A 16,356-nucleotide genomic window follows, 5' to 3' on the forward strand; every position below is an offset into this window, starting at 1 on the left:
AATCTGAATTCATCTGTTTCTGCATGAACTGTTCACTCTAAACAGATGAAGCTCATTCTTCTGCTGTGAGATAATTCACCTTGCATTCCTGAAACTATGCCTCCATTCCTCTTCCATGAATTTCCACTTCTTGAAACCTTAACCATCCTTCAAGGATTAATGTGAGAGCCATCCTCATCCGTAGGCAAAACCATTTTAGGTCTTAATGTTCTTGCTCAGTGTTCTCAGAAGCTAGAATAGTCACTCTTTGTACTATTCATCTCATTATTTCATTTCTTGCCAGGTATATTAGTTAGGTTTCTTTAGAGAAACATAACCAATAGAATGTGAAAGGGGTGGTATTTTAAAGATCTGGCTCATGTAATTGTGGCGGCTGACAAGTTGAAACTTGACTTTGAAGGCTAGAAGTCTGGAAATACTAGTCTTAATATCTTGAACTTGAAAGTAGTCTGGAGGCAGTATCTCTCCCTCTCTGGGAGACCTCAGACTTTTTTTGTATTTTATTTAGAGATACAGTCTCACTGCGTTGCTTAGTGCCTCGAGGTGCTAAGTAACTTAGTGAGATCCTGTCTCTAAATAAAATACAAAATAGGGCTGGGAAAGTGGCTCAGTGGTCAAGTGCTCCTGAGTTCAATCTCTGGTACCAAAAAAAAACTTAGAACAACCAAATGATATAGTGATTCTGCTTATAGATATAACAAGAATTAAATATTACTCAGATACTTATATACCAATATTCACTACAGCACTATTCACAATTTCCCAAAAGTAGAAACATCTAACAATAGGTTAATGGATATACAAAAATGTCATATATATATATATACACAGAGAGAGAGAGAGAATATAATTCAGCCTTAGCAAAGAATTAGATTGTGATAAGTGGCTGAACCTTTGAAAATGTGAAGTAAAAAAAGACACAAAAGGACAAATATTGTATAACTCCAGTTACATGAGGTACCTAAAATAGTCAAATTTGTAGGGACAGAAAATATGATAAAGGTTACAAAGGCTGAAACTGATATGAGAAATTACTGTTTAGTGAATACAGAATTTCACCTTGGAATGGTGTAAAATTCTGGACATGAATAGTTGTAATGGCTGCACAACTTTGTGTTTGAACTTAATGCCACTGCATTTTGGACTTAAAATGATTAAAACTCTTAAGTTTCATATTATAAACATTTTGACAAAATTAAGATACTTTTTTAAAAAAATCTTGCATTTCTAGTAATGACCGGTATAATGACTATGCAGGTGACCCTGAGACCATACTGAATAGTAAGACTGTAGCATAGAGAAGAAAAATAAGATGTAAGTTCCTTAAGAAAAAGAAATATAACTTTTAATTGATATAAACTAATAATTGGTATATCATATAACTCAATACTTTCTCAATTCAAGAAGTGAAGAAATATAGGCAAGTAGGATCTGTAATACAAAGCAGAATGTGTTATAGATGTAGGAAAACAACAAAAGTAAATCAGAGAAAGATGATTTTTTTTTCCAGAGAACAGTAATGAAGCAGTAGAATCAGTGCCTTGCAGAAAGTATTTCTCAATAAATATTTGCTGTGCAAATGTCCCATTGACCTATTAAAGGCATCTATTTTACCCATCTTAATTACTAAGTCAGCTAACCAAAAAGATTTTATGGGACTGAACAATAGAAAACTAGCTATAGAGACACTACCAATTTTTGCAAAAAAGAATGTTTATTTGGTTCAGTGCATTTTCTTTGCTGGTGTTGTTTCCCAAGTTCAGTATGATGTGAAGAACACAGTGTGCTTCACGAGGTAATTCATCAGTGGTTATAATCAGATATGACACCGGTGTGATCAGAAACCAAGTTTGGTAAACCACTGTTACAGAAGTACAGTTGGTTCTTTGTTGAAAGAAAAACTATACATGACTTGATGTAAATGAAAAAAAGATCATGCACTTTCCAAGGTAAGTCTTGTTTTGATTTCTTTTTATAAATTTATGTTGTATTGTAGCATTGTTAATTCCTGTAAGATGCAAATGATTGATATTTACCAATTGTTTTATGACTTCTCTATTTTTTCACTTTTCTTACATATATATCAAATTACTGAGATGGTATAATATCAAATAGTAATAAGAAGTACTTCCTTCCAAAAAAGCAAGAATAAACTGATGGGTAATTATTTGTATCATGCCTTCATTCTGGGCGCTGAAAGCATTTCTGATCCACTGAAATCCTTCATTAAGAAGTTTAGTTCTTGAAAACTGAAATCCACATCTTTAGAATCATCTCAGCATAGGGTAATATATGGCCTAACGAGTAAAATCAAGTCATAGACATTTATATACATCCACAACAAACTAATAATGTCTGAACATAATGGTGATTCTAATATAAACCAATATCCTGAAGTATCATCCAAAGGATGAATGTATTATGCATAATACAGTTTTCATGATAATGGATTTTCAAATTATTCTGGTTTGTAACTACCCACATATCATGAGAATTTTTAACTTGCTTATACTTGATGAACAAGAAAGCTCTACTTCCTCAATCTGCTAGTTAACAGAAACTTACAACATCACTTTATTATTTTATAGAGAAAACTAAATCAGAGGTAGCTGCAAGTATTTTGTCAATTACAATCAAATCAGTGGCAGAAGAGGAGTACAATACAACATCCTAGAAAACCACATAGTTTTCACTTTCATTTTTCTCCTTTTATTCCCATGCCAAAAATTTTGTTAACTCGAATCTAAACCAAGAATGAAGTGAAGAAATTAAAAATTTCAATGAAAAATTTCAATTCTTTTAGAGATATACCTAACTAGAGGAAACTGCCTAACCAGAAACATGGGTTAGAGTGAAAGTGTAGGTAGGTCTTAATTCTGAGCAGCTTGCTTTTTCAGAAACTGGTAGGGATGTTAACAATGTTGTATATCAACCAAGAGAAAAAAATTCCCATGGTCATGCTACATTTGACAACATTTTATTTCAGAACAACTAAATTGTAGATAAGATGGCAAATTATCAAAGAACTGAAGAGATGCAAGAAAATTTCCAGAGAAATGGGTAAGCTGTCCTTAAATCCTACAAAAAAAGTGTTAGTGTGCAACTAAAACTACACTTTATTCTTTTCACATCCATAGCAACAGTGTCATAATTTTTTCAAATATACTAATGCTGCTTACATTTTGCAGTACTTTAATATGGTCAGTATTAAAACTGGTTTAATAGTGATTTTAGGACAGGTAGCAGCAACAGAAATAGCAGATTTATTAAGTAAATGTACAGGAAAGATGTCTGCAAATTTTCATTTCAATTTCTACCATCCTTCCTTCCATGGGGTGCATTAATTTTCTACTGAATAGATGTCTGTGTGTGTATATGTATTTATACAATTTTGTGCACACATAACTTATTTATAGATGTAAAATGAAAATAGTTTAAATCTATTTTGTTTTGACTTTCACAATAACAACAGTGTTACAATATATATACAATTATATATTGGATATACAATCTATAAAACTGGAGAGGACTCCTCTATGTCACATGGTTTATTAATGTAGGAAATAGCCCCCCAGAAAGTTCTCCCTGCATACCATTTTCCTAGGGGTCAGAACAACTGCATCAGAAAACTTTTTTTAAATTATTATTTGTTCTTTTTATATATACATGACAGTATAGTGCATTTTGGCATGTTGTACAACATGGTGCATAACTTGTTCTAAGTAGGAACCTATTCTTGTGGTTATACATGATGTGGAATTACCCTGATCATGTATCATATATAAGAATAGAAAAGTTATGTCCAATTAATTCTATAGTCTTTCCTATACCCATCTCCCCCTCCCTTCCCTTTACTCCCCTTTGTGTAATACAATGGACTTCTATTCTTCCCCTCCCCACCCTCCTTTGTTGTGGGTTAGATTTCACATATCAGAAAGATATGGTTTATTAGGACTGGCTTATTTCACTTAGCACAATATTCTCCAGTTTCATTCATTCACCAACACATGCCATAATTTCATTCTTCTTTAAGGCCGAGTAATATTGCATTGTGTATATATGTCACATTTTCTTTATCCATTCATCAGTTGAAAGATACCTATGTTGATTCCACACCTTGGCTATTGTGAATTGAGCTACTATGAACATTGATGTGGCTACAATACTGTAGTATGCTGCTTTTAAATCCTTTGGGTATAAGCCAAGGAGTGGGATAACTGGATCAAATGATGGTGTTAATCCAAGTTTTCTAAGGAATCTCCATATTGTTTTCCATAGTGCTGGCACCAATTTGCAATCCCACCATCAGTGTATGAGTTTGCCTTTTTCCCCCACATCTTTCCCAATATTTATTGTTGCTTATATTCTTTTTTTTAGAGCTCCCTCGTTTGTTTAATTTTAATTTTAATTTTTATTTCTTACATACATGACAATAGTGGAATGCATTACAATCATAATTATCCATTCACAACACCATTTTTCGTAACTCTGTCTATAAAGTATGTTCTCGACAAATTATGCCATTATACATGAGCTCTCTTATTATTATCATCTTTTTTGCATTAAAATTCTTAATACACCTTTATACTACAATTTATCATATCTTTGATTGTATATAAGGTATGTTGACACCAAATTCACATCTTCATACATGTATTTTGTATAATGATGAGAGTCTCCTTCCACCATCCATGCCATTCCCCTTCTCCCTCACTTTCCCTCCCACCCCTATTCCTTATCTAGAGGTAATCTTTCTCTCCTACTCTCCTTCCCAACCTCATTTTGAGTCGCCTCCCCTTATCTCAGAGAAGACATTCGGCATTTGGGTTTTTTTTTTCCAGGGGGGCAGGGGGAGGATTGGCTAATTCACTTAACATAATCTGCTCTAATGCCATCTATTTCCCTGCAAATGCCATTATCTTATTCTTTTTTTATTGCTGAGTAATATTCCATTGTGTATAAATGCCACATTTTTTTATCCATTCATTCACTGAAGGACATCTAGGTTGGCTCCACATTTTAGCTATTGTGAATTGTGCTGCTATAAACATTGATGTGACTGTGTCCCTGTAGTATGCTGTTTTTAGGTCCTTTGGGTATAGTCCCAGAAGAGGAATAGCTGGGTCAAATGGTGGCTTCATTCCCAGCTTTCCAAGAAATCTCCATACTGCTTTCCAAATTGTCTACACCAATTTGCAGTCCCACCAGCAGTGTATGAGTGTACTTTTTTCCCCCGCATCCTCACCAGCACTTGTTGTTGTTTGTCTTCATAATGGCTGCCACTCTTACTGGAGTGAGATGGTATCTTAGCGTAGTTTTAATTTGCATTTCTCTGATTGCTAGAGATGAAGAGCATTTTTTCATATATTTGTTGATTGATTGTATATCCTCTTCTGAGAAATGTCTATTCAGGTCCTTGGTCCATTTATTGATTGGATTTTTTTTTTTTTTGGTGCTTATCTTGTTGAGCTCTTTATATACCCTAGAGATTAGAGCTCTATCTGATGTGTGAGGGGTAAAAATTTGTTCCCAGGATGTAGGCTCCCTGTTCACCTCACATATTATTTCTTTTGCTGAAAAAAAAAATTTTTAGTTTGGATCCATCCCATTTGTTGATTCTTGGTATTAATTCTTGTGCTATAGGTATTTTATTAAGGAAGTTGGGGCCTAGCCCCACGTGATGGAGATTAGGGCCTATTTTTTCTTCTATTAAACACAGAGTGTCATTCTGACTGGAGTGAGATAAAATCTTAGAGTAGTTTTGATTTGCATTTCTCTAATTGCTAGAGATGTTGAACATTTTTTCATGTATTTGTTGATTGACTGTATTTCTTCTTCTGTGAAGTGTCTGTTCAGTTATGGTGCCCATTTATTGATTGTTTTGTTTGTTCTTTTGGTGTTAAATTTTTTGAGTTCTTTATATATCCTGGACATTAATGCTTTACCTGAGGGACCGGTAGTAAAGATTTTCTCCCATTCTATAGGCTCTCTGTTCACATTCTTGATTGTTTCCTTTGCTGAGAAGGAGCTTTTTCACTTGCTACCATCCCATTTATTCATTCTTGATATTTCTTCTTGTGCTTTAGGAGTCTCTTTGAGGAAGTTGTTTTCTAAGCTGACATGATGAAAGGTTGGGTATATTTTTTTCTGTCAGTAAATGCAGGGTCTCTGGTCTAATGCCTAGGTCCTTGATCCACTTTGAGTTGAGTTTTGAGCAGGATGAGAGATAGGGGTTCAAATTCAAATTCTATGATGTATGGATTTCCAGTTTTCCCAGTACCATTTGTTGAAGAGGCTACCTATTCTCCCACATATGTTTATGATGTCTTTATCTCATGTGAGATAACTGTATTTATGTGGGTGTGTCTCTGTGTCTTCTATACTGTTCCATTGGTCTTCATATTTGTGTTTGTGCCAATACCGTGCCATTTTTGTTACTATAATTACTATAGCTCTATACTTAATTTAATGTCTACTGTTGTGATTCCTCCTGCTTCAATTTTCTCCTTAGGGATTGCTTTGGCTATTCTGGGTCTCTTGTTTTTCCGAATAAATTTCATGACTGCTTTTTCTATTTCCATGAAGAATATAATTGGAATTTTAACAGGAGTTGCATTAAATTTATGTAGTGCTTTTGGTAGTATGGCCCTTTTGACAATATTAATTCTGCCTATTCAAGAACGTGCTAGATCATTTCATTTTCTGAGGTCTTCTTTAATTGCTTTCTTTAGTAGTTTGTAGTTTTTCTTGTAAAGTTCTTTCGCCTCTTTTGTTAGATTGATTCCCCAGTATTGTTTTGCTTTTTTTAAGGATATTGTGAATGGGATAGTTATCCTGATTTCTCTTTTAGATGACTTGTCATTGGTGTATAGGAATGCAACTGATTTATGGTTGTTGATTTTATACCCTGATACTTTCCTGAATTCATTTATGAGTCCTAGAAGCTTTCTGGTAGAGTTGTTATTGTCTTCTAAATATAGAATCTTGTCATTGGCAAATAGGGACAGTTTGAGCTCTTCTTTTCCTATTCATGTTCCTGTAATGTCTTTTTTTTTTTCTCATTGCTCTTGCTAGAGTTTCAAGGATTATGGTGATTAGAAGTGGTGAAAGAGATCATCCCTGTTTTACTCAAGTTTTTAGAGGGAATGCTTTCAATTTTTCTGCATTTAGAATGATGTTGGCCTTAAGGTTATCATATATAGCTTTTATAATGTTGAAGTATGTTCCTACTACTCCTAGTTTTTCTAGTGTTGTAAATATGAATGGATGCTGTATTTTGTCAAATGCTTTTTCTGCATCCATTGACATAATCATGTGATTCTTGTCTTTAAGTCTATTGATGTTTATGTTTATTTATTTCCTTACGTTGAATAAATCTTGCATCCCTGAGAAGAACCCTACTTGATCTTGCTGCACTTTTTAATGTTTTCATATGTGATTTGCCAGTATTTAATTAAGAATGCTCATCAGGAATATTGGTCTGAAGTTTTCTTTCCTTGATGTGTCTTTGCCTAGTTTTGGTATCAGGGTGATACTAGCTTCATAGAATGAAGGGTTCCATTCTTTTACTATTTCATGAAATAATTTGAGGCATATTGGTGTTAGTTCTTTTTTGAAGGTCTGGCAAAACTCAGATGAGAATCTATCCGATCCTGGGCTTCTTTTTCTTGGTAGGCTTTTGATGGCATCTGAATTTTACAACTGTCCATTGTAGTATTTCCATTTTCATCACACATTTTAGTAATTTGAGTTTTGTCTCTCTTTCTCTCTTTTAGCTTGGCTGAATGTTCATCTGTTTCATTGATTTTTTTAGAAAACCAATTTTTGTTTTGTTGATTTAAAATTTTTTTTCTTTTGTTTCAATTTCATTGATTTCAGCTCTGATTTTAATTATTTCCTGTCTTCTATTGCTTTTGGTGTTGATTCATTCTTCTTTTTCCAGGGCTTTGAGATGTGAAAGTTTACTTGGTGGCTTTCTATTTTTTCAATGAGTGATCTCAATGCAATGAACTTTCCTCTTAGAACCTCCTTCATAGTTTCCTAGAGATTTTGATATGTTGTGTTACTATTCTCATTTACCTATAAGTTGTTTTTTTTTAAAAAATTTCACCCCTATTTCTTCAGCTCTTCATTGGTCATTCAATGGCAATAGCATATTATTTAGTCTTCATGTGTTAGAGGGGCTTCTACTTTTTATTTTTATTTTATTATTGATTTCTAATTTCACTCCATTATAGTACGATAAAATGCAACATATTATCTCTATTTTTTTTTGTATTTGCTAACAGTTGCTTTGTGGCCTAAGATATGGTCTATTTTAGAGAATGATCCATGTGTTGCTGAGAAAAAAAGTGTATTTGGTCATTCGATGAAATATTCTGTACATATCTGTTAAGTCTAAATTATTAATTGTATTTTTAGTTCTATAGCTTCTATATTTAGTTTTTGTTTTGAAGATCTATCAATTGGTAAGAGAGGTGTGTTGAAGTCACCAAGTATTATTATTGTGATCTATTTGATTCTTGAGATTGTGAGGAGTTTATTTCATGCCTGTAAATGATAGAACTCAGCTTCATTGTTTGGGGCATAAATATTTAAGATTGTTATGTCTTGCTGATATATAGTTCCCTTAAGCAGTATGAAATGACCTTCTTTGTACCTTCTGATTAATTTGAACTTGAAGTCCACTTTATCAGATATGAGGATATAAATCCCTGTTTATTTATGAGATCCATGTGAATGGTAAGTTTTTTCCACATCCTTCAGTCTGTGAATGTATTTGTCTACGAGGTGAGTCTCTTGGAGACAGTATATTTTGGTTTTTGTTTTTAAATTCAATCTGCCAGTCTATGTCTTTTAGTTGAAGAGTCTAAGCCATTTACATACAATGTTTATAATTCCCTGTCATTTTGAATTATTCTTGGTTTTTAATTTAAATTAGTTTCCCTTTTGATTGACTATTCTGTTAGTGTAGTTCCTCCATTTGCTGGTTTTCAGGGTTTTTTTATTTCTTTTTCATGAAATACTTTGTTGATAAATTTTTGTAGTGCAGATCTTCTCATGAATTCTTTTAACTTTTGTTTATTATGGAAGGTTTTTATTTCATCATCAACTCTGAAGCTTAATTTTGCTGTGTGTAGTATTCTTGGTTAGCATTCATTTTCCTGCACAGTTTGCTATATATTATGCCAAAACCGCATAGCTTGAAGGGTCTGGGTTGAAAAATCAACTGAGATCCAAGTTGGTTTCCCTCTAAATGTGGCTTTTTTTATTTTTTATTTTTTGGCAGCCTTTAGATTCTAAACTTATTCTGTATGTTAGGCATTTTCATCATAATGTGCCTTGGTGTGTGTCTATTGATATTTTGTATATTTGAGTCCTATATGCTTCTTGTATTTGATTTTCCATTTCATTCTTAAGGTATGGAAAATTTTCAGATATTATTTCATTAAAAAAATATTCATTCCTTTGTTTGGTATTCTGAACCTTTATCTGTCTCAATAAATCTTAAGTTTGATCTTTTCATATTATCCTATATTTCTTAGAAGTTTCTGTTCATGGTCTCTTAACATCTTTTCTCCAGAGTTAACTTTATTTTGAAGATTATGAATTTGTCTTAATTGTCTGAAACTCTGCCTTCCCACTGGTCTAGTCTGCTGGTGATACTTCCCAATAACTTTTTAATTTGATTTATGGTTTTCTTCATTTCAAGGATTTTTTCTCATTTTTTTTCAGACTCTCTCTTTATTGAGGTGGTATTTCACTTCCTGTGTTTTCTCTTTGATTTCACTCCTTACATTATCCTTTACCTAACAGATTAGTTTAACTGTGAACTTTTTAAACTTCTCTGACACTTTTTTCACGGTGGCATTATGGATTCTCTTTTTGATGTACTTTGGTTTCTTTGGGATGGATTGTTCCCTTGCTTTTTCGTGTTGTTTATGTGTCTACACATCTAAGAGTTGGTTTTGAGGCAGTAGAGTTTCTACACTGTTGACTTATAGTGTCCCTAAAGGTTTCTCATACCTTACAAAGTTTAGGGGGAGACAGATAATAACAACAACTGATGTAAACAACTTATATCATTAGACCAAATAGCCCTTGCTATGAAATCTACAATGTTTATTGTCACAATAACCAAAAATTATATAACCAGTTATTGCCCACAGTAAAAACAAAAAATTTACAAAAGGTTTTACAATTTCAGTTGGTGACCAGAGATTGAACAGAAGTGACATAGGGTGTGATGATTGTGAGGGAGGAAGAGAAAAAAAGAAATAAAAATTTAAAGGAAGAGTGTAAGAACAATAGAGAGTGGATGTTAGCAGAAAAGAGAGAAAGACAAAATCATGGAATTTGCAGGGAAATGGATGGCACTAGAGCAGATTATGCTAAGTGAAGCTAGCCAATCCCTGAAAAACAAATGCCAAATGTCTTCTTTGATATAATGAGAGCAACTAAGAACAGAGCAGGGAGGAAGAGCAGGAGGAAAAGAATAACATTAAACAGAGACATGAGGTGGGAGGGAAAGGGAGAGAAAAGGGTAATTGCATGGAAATGGAAGGAGACCCTCAGGGTTATACAAAATTACATATAAGAGGTTGTGAGGGGAATGGGAAAAAAACAAGGAGAGAAATGAATTACAGTAGATGGGGTAGAGAGAGAAGATGGGAGGGGAGGGGAGGGGGAATAGTAGGGGATAGGAAAGGTAGCAGAATACAACAGTCACTAATATGGCATTATGTAAAAATGTGGATGTGTAACCGATGTGATTCTGCAATCTGTATTTGGGGTAAAAATGGGAGTTCATAACCCACTTGAATCTAATGTATGAAATATGATATGTCAAGAGCTTTGTAATGTTTTGAACAACCAATAAAAAAATAAAAAATAAAAAAAAAGAAAAGAGAGAAAGAGTTGAGGGAAACTGAGAAGTGAGAGAGAAACATATATAAAATAAAAAGTGAAAAAATATTAAAAATAACTACAAAAAGAAATAAAAGATACAAGAATGTAACCAATATATACTAATCAAACACCTTAGTCTTCAAAGTATTGATCCAAAAAAAACCATCTTGAAATAAAATGGTAAAAATGAAAAAAAAATGATATATGAATAAGTATCCAGTTAAAATAGAATTCTTTTAAAAGAAGAGATGAGGTAGTAAAAATGGGTTTGTAGATTCAATAAGTGAATAGGACAAATGCAGAGGCAATGTAGGATATGTTTATAAGGGGAAAGAACAAAAAAAATGGAAGTAAAGGAGTTAGAGGAAGAGAGAGAGAGAGACAAAGAGAGAAAGAGAGAGAGAGAGAGAAGCACACAATAGGTTTAGCTGTTAGAAACAAAGAGAAATAGAAACAAAGGAAAACAGAGTTGTGAAAGAGACAACAGAAAATCAATCCAAAATATACTAATCAAAAATTCTAATCCTCAAAACACAGAGCACAAAAAACAGCTACCTTCAAGAAATGCTAAAACCGATAAAGCAGAAACAAATATGTCTGCGTACAAAGGTCCACCATGGATCAGTCATTAGTCATTCAAACAAAAACAAAAACAGAACAGTCAGTGAGAGTATTTGCCCACTGCCTGTACCAAACTGTCTTTCTGTTTCTCAACTTTTCTTCTCACTGGGATTGTGTGAGGAGCTGTGGAAGATGCTTTAGGCTTCACTTTCTGGGCGTAGCTGCCTTTGTGTTCTGTGAGATGAATTCCTGCAAGTGAAGCTCCCAGTGGCCGGGGTTCAGTCTGGTATGGCCTCAGGTGTTTTATCATGTGGGGAGTTTTTAGCCACTAATGAATCTAGCACTTTAGTATTGTACCTCACTCCTCTCTTTAGGGCACCACCTGTGGGAAGTGGGAGTGGGTCCTTCACTGTTCTGTGGTTCAGGGATACTGCCTTTGTTTGGCTTCTGAAGGACTCTTTCCCAGCTCTGAGCTCAGGCCCTCCACCCTGTTCAGTTTCTCCCTGCCCTTGTTCAATGGAGTAGGGAAGAGGAGGAGCCAGCTTTCTCAGGCCTCTCTGATCTGTATTTCCCTCAGGCAAAATGGTCTCCCCATGCCAGAAATTCTCTGTGCCAGAGATTCTCCTGATGTGCTTGGTTTACTTTAAATCTCACAGTTGGGGTCTGCTGGTCATGTATTGGTTTCATTCCTGAACTCAAGAATCTAAGTTCCCAGTCTGAGTTCCAGACTTATGGAGGTATTAAAATGTTTCCACCTTGGCCTCCCTGTACCCAGCTGGCAGACCATGACTTTCATGCACCAGTTTATTGGACTAAATAGCTTCTGGGTTGGCCCAGGCCAGGCTGCCCCTTCAATCCTGAGATTTCCCATTCCAAGATCTTCCCACCACTTTTTGATCTTTTTCTGACTTTGTGTATTTTCTGTGCTTCAATTCTATTCCTTAGCTCAGCTCCAATTCTATTCCTATAACCTTAGTCTGATATACCCCAAATTTCCCAGTATCCAAGGCTCTCTGTCCAATATTGAGTATCAGTAGATCAATGGAGTGTTTTATTTTGTTTCTTTTTTTTTCTTTTTTTACTCACTTTCCAGAGAAGTAGTTTTCTTGTTGTTTGCGTCCTGAGTCACCCAGTGGTGAGAAAAGCCACTTCCCACTAATCCGCAATCTTGCCTTCAGAAAACTCTTGAAAATAAAGAAAATTTCTCTTTGGAATTGTTGTTGTTGTTCCATAGGGATTTTTTGTTTTATTATTTTATTTTGAATTGGCTAATAATTGTGTATATTTATGAGGTACAGTGGGATGCTTGATACATGTGTACATTGTGGAATTAGTAAATCAGGCTAATATAACTTATCTGTCACTTCACATTCTTATCATTTCATTGTGGCGACAAAGTATAAAATCCTATGTTTTAGCAATTTTGAAGTATATGATATTATTAATTAAAGTCAATATGCTGTGCAAAAGAACATTGAAACTTACTCCTCCTACCTAACTGAAAATATGCTCCTTTTGTTCAGCATCTCTCTTTCCCCAAATTATCCACCTCCTCGGCCTCTGGTAACCACCCTTTTTCTACTCTATACTCTTTTTTTTAAATATTTATTTATTTTTTTTAGTATTTGGCGGATGCAACATCTTTGTCTGTATGTGGTGCTGAGGATCGAACCTGGGCCGCACGCATGTCAGGCAAGCGCGCTACCGCTTGAGCCACATCCCCAGCCCCATACTCTTGAGAGTTTAATTTCTGAGATTTGAAAAGAAATAAGATCATATAATATTTGTCTTTTGGTGCATTTTTTTTAATTTGTTTTTTTTTTCCAGTTGGATAAGTTTTCTTTTTTTTAAAGGCTGAACAGTATCCCATTGTATATTTACATCACGTCATCAATTCATCCATTATTGGGCACTTAGGATGTCCCCCTATCTTGGTTATTATGAGTAATGCTGAAATAAACATGAAAATGCAAACAACTCATCAACATATTGATTTCAATTCCTTTATATATATGTAACTAGTAGAGGGATTGCTGGATCATATAATTCTATTTCTAGTTTTTTAAGGAATCTCCAAATTATTTCCCACAGTGGCTGCACCTGTGACTATATAAAAAAAAATCAAATATTGGGAACATATGAACATAAAAGAACTACATTTCACACCCTGTACTGCTTCAATTTTGGTTGTGTTGCTATTATTATTTTCCAAAGGTAAACTAAACTTTCCCATAACTTTTTGCCATACAGTCTAAGCACCATTACCTCAAAAATTCAAAGCAGATTCTTTAAATTCTATGCCCTAGAGTGATGGTATGAGGGAGAGATGAGGAGAAAAATTTATTTTAGAATTCATTTGTACATTTGAATATTATTTTTGGACTGAAATTATATCATCAGTATGTATTTCACAAGCAGCATTATAACTCTATAGTTGAGTTTAAGCTCTCGGGCTGGGCAGGTTGGCATAGGCCTGTATCCGGGCAACTCCAGGCTAAGGCAGAAAGATTGTAAGTTCAAGACCAGTCTCAGCACCTTAGCAAGAACCTGTCTCAAAAATAAAAATTTAAAAAGGACTGGAGATATGGTTGGGTGGTTTATCACCCCTGGGTTCAATCCCTAATACCAATAAATAGATAGATAGATAGATAGATAGATAGATAGATAGATAGATAAAGGAAGGAAGTTCAAGCTGTGGATTCAGACCTAAGTTTAACCTGGGTGGTTTACTCTGTGACTAGTTTTCCCATTTTTAAAGTAGTCTACTAGCAACTTCATTATGTTTGTTTAGATACAGTGGTGGACTCCTACCCCCACCCCCAAAAAAAGCTAATAGATCAGTGGGAACACAACTGCCACATCTGCCTTCCCACAGAAAACTAGACTGGGAAGTGGGTAATTTTGCTAGTTACCACGAGGAATTGGGGAAGTACATGCCTGATTTCATTTGAATGATAGACAAAGACTAAAGAGGGGATGACTACCATCCAAAAAGAAAGAAAAGAACAAGTGTTGGTGAGGAGGTTGAAAAACTGGAATTTTTATGCACTGTTGGTAGGAATGTTAAATGAAGTAGATGCTGTGGAAAAGTGTGGTGGTTCCTCAAAAATTACTAGAAATACCATAAGGTTTCACAATTATGCTTCTGGGTACATACTCAAAAGACTTGAAAGCAGGGCTGGGGTTGTGGTTCAGTGGTAGAGTGCTTGCCTAACATGCATGAGGCACTGAGTTTGATCGCCAGCACCATATAAAAATAAACAAATAAAATAAAGGTATTGTGTCCATTTGCAACTAAAAAAATATTTAAAAGAAAGAATTGAAAGCAAGGAGTCAAAGAAATACTTGTATGCCTATATTCATAGCAGCATTATTAGCAGTGGCCAAAATATGGAAGAAATCCTAGTGTCCATCAGTTGATGAATGGATCAACAAAATGTGGCATTGTACATGCAATGGAATAGTATTCAGCCTTGAGAACGGGGAAATTTCAACATGATACAATGTGAATGAAAATTGCAGACAATTTGTTAAGTGAATAATTCAAGAATGATCATTGAAAACATTAAGCCAGTTGCAAAAGGAAAACTATTGTATGATTCCACTTATATGAGATAACTATCATAGTCAGGTTCATGGAGACAGAAAGTAGAATGGTGGCTTCCAGGGGCTGGGGAAGGGGACAATACAGAGTAGCTTAATAGATATAGGGTTTCAGTTTTGCAAGAGGAAAAAAGTGTTGTGGATGAAAATGATAATACAACAATGTGAAGATATTCAGTGCTCTGGTTGTACACTTTAAAGTGATTAAGTAGATAAAGTCTGCTGTTATGGTTTGGATGTATGGTATCCCCCAAAACCTAACATGTGAGACAGTGCAAGAAGGTTCAGAGGACAAAAGATTGGGTTGTAAGAGTCTTAACCCAATCAGTGACCTAATTTCCTGATGGGAATTAACTGTTGCGTGGAGTGATAGGTATGGCTGGAGGAAATGGGAACAGGGGCGTGGCTTTGGGTATATACTTGTATCTGGCCAGTGGAGTATCTCTCTCTGCTTCTGGATCATACGTGAGCTGCTTTCCTCTGCTACACTGCTCCTCTATGATGTCCTGCCTCACCTCGAGCCCTGAAGAATGGAGCCATTCTTCTATGGACTAAGACCTCTGAACTGTGAGCCCTCAAATAAACGTTTTCTCCTCTACAGTTGTTCTGGTCTAATTTTTTAGTCAGAGCAGTGAAAAAGCTGACTAAAACATCTGTTATATAGTTTATGTCACAGTTTTTAAAAATTTTACTACAGATGCATGTCTTTGTCTTTATTTCTACTTAATTAACAAAGTTAGAGACAGCCAGTGACGACTTCTTTTCCCAGTGCCTTTTCAAGAAATATTTGTACTCTATTGTTAAATTTGGTTTCGAAACTTCAGTGTTTGTAAGTGTCTAAAGTTACCACCAAGGGCAATATTTGACATTTAGCAAAATGCTAATTGGAAAATTTTGCAAATTATGTTTATACTGTAACTTTTCTATTTTCTAGAACACTACAAGAACAACTTCCTAAAACAAGAAAGCAAGCTGTTGGAGCTATTGAGATAGTAAGTGATATCAAGTAGAAAGTGCACATATCAGAACATTTTAGGGAATTGTCAGTGGTGCAGAGAAGGATTATATCTGGTGGTTTACATCCATTGGTTAGGGGAAAGAAGAGTTTACAGAGGAATTTATCAGAGTGTTAATTCCAATAAGAAAAATATAAACAAATATAAAGTCCCACATTAAAGGATAAGCAAAAATAGCACAATATCTACACATTTATGAAGATGAAGGATTATGAGAGACTTTTAATTTATTTACATTTAAATATTTCCCAATAATCCCACTTTGATA

At 34.6% G+C, this 16,356-nt stretch overlaps 1 protein-coding gene across 1 annotated transcript in view; it reads left to right on the forward strand.

Moving 5' to 3' along the window:
- The first annotated feature begins 3,007 nt into the window (after positions 1 to 3,007).
- The window catches only part of Abcb5 (ATP binding cassette subfamily B member 5), a 118,641-nt gene continuing 105,292 nt past the window's right edge, over positions 3,008 to 16,356 (forward strand). The window contains exons 1-2 of the mRNA XM_026408509.2: positions 3,008 to 3,060; positions 16,007 to 16,064. Coding sequence (XP_026264294.2) covers positions 3,008 to 3,060; positions 16,007 to 16,064 — 111 coding nt within the window. The remainder of the gene's footprint in view (positions 3,061 to 16,006; positions 16,065 to 16,356) is intronic.

The sequence above is a fragment of the Urocitellus parryii genome, chromosome 3 (assembly GCF_045843805.1).
Source record: "Urocitellus parryii isolate mUroPar1 chromosome 3, mUroPar1.hap1, whole genome shotgun sequence".
Classification (NCBI taxonomy): Eukaryota; Metazoa; Chordata; class Mammalia; order Rodentia; family Sciuridae; genus Urocitellus; species Urocitellus parryii.